General features: G+C 24.9%; 1 protein-coding gene across 1 annotated transcript in view; it reads right to left on the bottom strand.

Moving 5' to 3' along the window:
• Positions 1-5,689, bottom strand: part of LOC107703026 (integral membrane protein GPR137B-like) — a 9,970-nt gene that overhangs the window by 693 nt on the left and 3,588 nt on the right. Inside the window, exons 3-6 of the mRNA XM_016505550.1 lie at positions 2,669-2,891; positions 933-1,082; positions 735-863; positions 519-640 (exon numbers count right to left, since the gene is read on the bottom strand). Coding sequence (XP_016361036.1) covers positions 519-640; positions 735-863; positions 933-1,082; positions 2,669-2,891 — 624 coding nt within the window. The remainder of the gene's footprint in view (positions 1-518; positions 641-734; positions 864-932; positions 1,083-2,668; positions 2,892-5,689) is intronic.

Raw genomic sequence — 5,689 nt, 5'->3', positions numbered from 1 at the left:
ATTTTTATTTCAGTTTTAGTCATTTTATTGTATTTATTAATGACTTTAATTTACTTTTAATTGTTTTTTATATTTCTATCTGTCTTTAGTTAATTTTTATTTCAGTTTTAGTCATTTTATTGTATTTATTAATGACTTTAATTTACTTTTAATTGTTTTTTATATTTCTATCTGTCTTTAGTAAATTTTTATTTCAGTTTTAGTCATTTTATTGGATTTATTAATAACTTGAATTTACTTTTTAATTGTTTTTTATATTTCTATCTGTCTTTAGTTAATTTTTATTTCAGTTTTAGTCATTTTATTGTATTTATTAATAACTTGAATTTACTTTTTAATTGTTTTTTATATTTCTCTCTGTCTTTAGTTAATTGTTATTTCCGTTTTAGTCATTTTATTGCCTGAACCTAATTTATTTAGGTTGCGAGGCAGTATTTCTAATATAAGTTTTTTCCTTTAATACTGATGTTTTATGTCATTCTCAGTGTGTGTAGTGTTAGTTAGCAGCGGTGGTTAACCTGGTTGAGGTGGTCACCGGATGGGAAGCCCAGGATAAATCATCGTCGCTGTCGTAGCGTCTGGGATTGTCGAAGAAATACGGCCGGTTTGAGAAGACGTGGCTGGGAATGGCCGAGCCGCTCTAGAAAACACCAAACACACTTCTACAGTCAGATCAGCTGAGGAACAGATGCTCTTCATGCTCTTAAACACTCATGCGATCCGCTCCAGCTCACCCGGTCCTGGGCCGGTTTTCGCACCCGGAAAAAGAACACCACCAGAGACGTGGGCAGCAGCTCCCAGACGAACAGAATCACGCCGAACACGACGTAACCGGCGTCTCCCAGACTCGAGCGCAGATCCGCCTGCAGAAAACCAGCGTTATTTCTGTTCTACACGGAGACTCAGGAGATGATGAGCTGAGAGATGCGCACCTGATCCGACACGTTATACCAGTCGTAATCGAACGAGTCTATGCTCTCGATGTTGCTCAGAGCCAGAACCACTAGATTATAACAGGCGCGCGAGGCGTACAGCAGAATCACCATCAGCCCGATCAGCGTCACCTGACACACCGACGTGCCCTGAGAAACAACGGGGTTAAACACACATTCACTAACTTTTTCTCAGATTAACCACTTTTTATCATTATTATATATACATTGTTTACATTTGCTTGAAGTGAAATTTAATATTTCAATAATTTAACAACGTGTTCACGGTTTTCTGATGACCATCAATAGCAACATGAATCCAAGTAAACAAGTAAAATATTTCCTATTTTTAGTAAGCGTTTTAATTTGAATTTGTTTTACATTTTATTATTTACATTTTATATTTTATATTTTTATTGTAATTTAATTTAATAATTATTTTAAATATTTTTTAGTAAGTTGTATTTTGAATGTTTTTATTTTAAATCATTTTTATGATTTAATAAATTTGTGTTTGTGTTTTTTTTATTATTTTAATGTTACATTTGTATGTTGTAATTCATTTTTGTAAGTGTTTTACAATTATAACTAAATGATTACAATTATATTATTATTAAAAGCAACTATTTCTTTTAGTTTTACATTTTAATTATATGTGTTTTATTAGCATTTTTATTTTAAAATGATTTAGTTTTACATTTTATTATTTACATTTTATATTTTTATTGTAATTTAATTGAATAAATATTTTAATTATGTATTCATGCTAATTTTTCGTTTTTTTATGATTTAATTGAACTTTTAGTAGGTGTTTCATTTTGTTTTTTAATTATGATAATTTAACATTTTTATGATTTAATCATTTTTTAGTAAGCATTTTATTTTGAATGTTTTTATTTTAAAGTAATTTTTTAATTTTACATTTTTATAAATTTGTGTTTTTTAATTATTTTAATGTTACATTTGTATGTTGTAATTCATTTTTGTGTTTTATTATTTTTATTACAATTATAACTAAATTATTACAATTATATTATTATTATTAAAAACAACTATTTCTTTTAGTTTTACATGTTAATTATTTAATTAGTTTGAATTTATTATAATTCATTTAAATGTTTTGTTTGTTTTTAATTATTTTCATTTTACATTTTTATGATTGTTTTTATTTTTAGTGTTTTTATTACAATTTTTATAATAAAATATTGCTATTATATTATTATTATTATTATTATTAAATACAACTATTTGTTATAATTTTACATTTTTATGATTTAATACATTTTTTATTAAGTGTTGTGTTTGTTTTTAATTTATTTAACATTTTAAGATTTAGTTTTGTGTTTTATTTTTATTGTTTTTATTCAAACTATTGTAATATCATTATTATTATTATTAATAATAATAATAATAATTACATTATTTGTTTTACTTTTACATTTGTATGTTGTTTTTTTTTTTTTTAATTATTATAATAAAATAATTACTATTATATTATTATTATTACTATTAAATAATTATTAAATTTGTATGATTTAATAAAAAAAAATTAAACTGTTGCTATTGTATTATTATTATTAAATACCATTGTTTGTTTTAATTTGAGATTTTTATGATCTATTTTTATATTTTGATTAGCTCCTCATCGACCCAGTTCGGGGAACTCGAATGTAAATGAAGACAGGATTTCTGTGTAATAGATCTGAAGCGTGTCGTGTGATGGGTGTGTCTCTCACCTTGGCCTCCAGGTAGATGCTGGCGAGCGACATCTTGGCGATCTTGTAGAGGCAGACGGCGAGCGAGACGGCACCAAGGACGAAGAGCGAGTCGTTGATGGCGACGCGCACCAGAACGACGCTCTTGACCTGAGCGTGGCTCATCTTCACCAGCAGAGCACAGGTCAGATTGACCAGCAGAAACAGCAAGCTCACGCCGACGAACAGCAGGTTCAGAGGACACCTGCAGACGCACGAGAACATCAGCGCATGACGGGACAGCTTTACACAGAGACTACACAGAAATATCAGCTTAATCACGCACTTATACTTCAGGAGCTCAGGAGAGAACTTCGACTTGGCCTTGAAGAAAACCTGCCAAAACAAACGCGATTTATCATCATTATTGCTGACTTACCAAACAGTGCTAATTCAAGATAAACTAATAACAAGAGAAAACAAAACACTATTTAAATTATATTGTAGAAATCAAATAAATAATTCTAAAATCAAATCAAGAGAAAATAAAACACTATTTAAATTATGTTGTAAAAATCTGACAAATTATTTTAAAATACTTTATTGCGCTCAAATAGTTGATGAAAAGCTAATAATAACAATAAAAATGTAAAATCAAATGACTAAACATTAAATCATAAAACTGTAAAATAAACCATAATTCTAAAATAAAACACAAATCAATGAATAATGTTAACATAAAATGAAAATAAAACACTAAAATTAAATTATATATATATAAGTTTTTACTCAGGAAGTCCCCATTATGTTGTAAAAATCTGACAAATTATTTTAAAATACTTTATTGCGCTCAAATAGTTGATGAAAAGCTAATAATAACAATAAAAATGTAAAATCAAATGACTAAACATTAAATCATAAAACTGTAAAATAAACTACATAATTCTAAAATAAAACACAAATCAATGAATAATTTTAACATAAAATGAAAATAAAACACTAAAATTAAATTATATATATATAAGTTTTTACTCAGGAAGTCCCCCTGAGATTTTACATTAATATTTAAATCATTTTAATTTTTAATATATATTATTTAAAAACACATTTGCATGTTCACGGTTCTCTGAAGACGGTTCTGATGACATGCAATTAAACATAAAAATATTTCATATTTATTAATTTATTTTAGTTTTTATACTTATTTGTTCTAATTTTATGACTTTATTCATTTTAAGTAAGTGTTTCATTTTAATTTTAAAATGATTATTTAAAATGTACATTTTTATGATTGTATTCATTTTGAGTGTTTTATTTTAATTTTAAAATGATTTATTTCTAATTTTACATTTTGTTTTAATTTTGTAGTGTTTTGTTTTCATTTTTCGTTTTAAAATAATTTTATTTTTAGGGTTTTTAATTTTAAAATTCATTTTGACTTTTGTTATGATATAATTAGTTTTCTATGTTTTTATACTAGATTGTTTTTTAAATTAATTTCACATTTAATATGATTACATTTTTACAGGTTTTTGTGTTTTTATTATGTTTGCTTATATTATATTAAACATATTATTATTTATTATTAAGAATTTAAAAATGTTTAAATGCATTTTTCCCTGTTTTTTTTTATATTATAATTAATATATTAATTTGAATTTTATTAAAAAGATCAAATCTAATGGTAATAACTCATATTTAAGGAGATGAGGAGAGTACTTTGTCTTGGCTTTGAAGAAAACCTGTCAAAAGAAGCCTGATTCTTCCTCATCATTCCTGACTAATGAAGGACTGTGAGACTCTGATATTAGAGTCTGCCGGCCCCGTACTCACTGTACTCACTGTACTCACTGTATTCATCGATACATGACGCAGATCCAGTCTCAATGTAGGTCACACGTGTTTGAACACGAGCAGAAGCATTCATGTTCCCTAAATCTATTCCTGCTCAAACAAAATCATACGAATGAAATGCAGCATTTTTCTTATTAGATGCATGTTTATGTATGTTTATTAGAACTCTACTCAAATTATATAGGAGTAATGTCTTACTAGAGTACAGTTAAAGGGAATCATATTAGTAATATTGAAAAATTGACTGTTTGTTATTGTCCTCTTTTTAAAAAGAGGTATTTTAAAATAAATAGTTCCTTTATTTTTATTGTATCCTATTAAGAATCACCCATTTTGCATTCAATATAATTTGTATTTATTTAGTTAATTTGACATTTTCACGATTTAATTCATTTTTAGTTTTATTTTGACTGTTTTTATTTATTTCAAATCTTACACTATGATATCATTAATTTTAGTGTTTTATTCTGATTTGTTTTGTTTTAAAATTATTTGTTTTAATTTAACATTTTTATTATGTTACATAAATAGTTTATTTCAATTCAGGATTTTTCTTTTGGATGCTGTGTAATGTTTAATTAGAATTCTACTCAAAGTGTACAACTTTTTTACATTTTTATTATTTAATTTTTAGTGTTTTATTTTTATTTTATGTTAAAATTATTAATTTATTTATGTGTTTTATTTTGATTGTTTTTATTTCAGAATTATGTAGTTTATTTTACGATTTAATGTTGATTTAAAAATTTTATTATGTTATTATTAGCTTTTCATCAACTATTTGAGCACAATAAAGTATTTTAAAATTATTTATTTGATTTTTACAATATACTTCAAATAGCGTTTTATTTTCATTTGATTTGATTTTAAAATTATCTTAATTTTACATTTTTTATGATTTTACTAATTAATGTTTCCTTTAATGTTTTTTTTTTTTAAGTCCTATTGGGTATCATAATACACATAAGATTAAAATTTTTAGATTGTTTTTATTTTAAAATAATTTTAATTAATATAATTATAATTAAATATAACTATAAGTATGAACAATTAAATTATAAGTAAATATTTTTATTATTGTATTTATATTATTGTAGATATTTTGTAAATTTCCTACCGTAAATATATCAAAACTTAATTTTTGATTAGTAATATGCATTGCTAAGAACTTCATTTGGACAACTTTAAAGATGATTTTCTCAATATTTA

The sequence above is a fragment of the Sinocyclocheilus anshuiensis genome, unplaced genomic scaffold, assembly GCF_001515605.1.
Source record: "Sinocyclocheilus anshuiensis isolate Anshui unplaced genomic scaffold, SAMN03320099.WGS_v1.1 scaffold21, whole genome shotgun sequence".
Classification (NCBI taxonomy): Eukaryota; Metazoa; Chordata; class Actinopteri; order Cypriniformes; family Cyprinidae; genus Sinocyclocheilus; species Sinocyclocheilus anshuiensis.
This window is presented reverse-complemented; position numbering and strand designations above follow the sequence as displayed.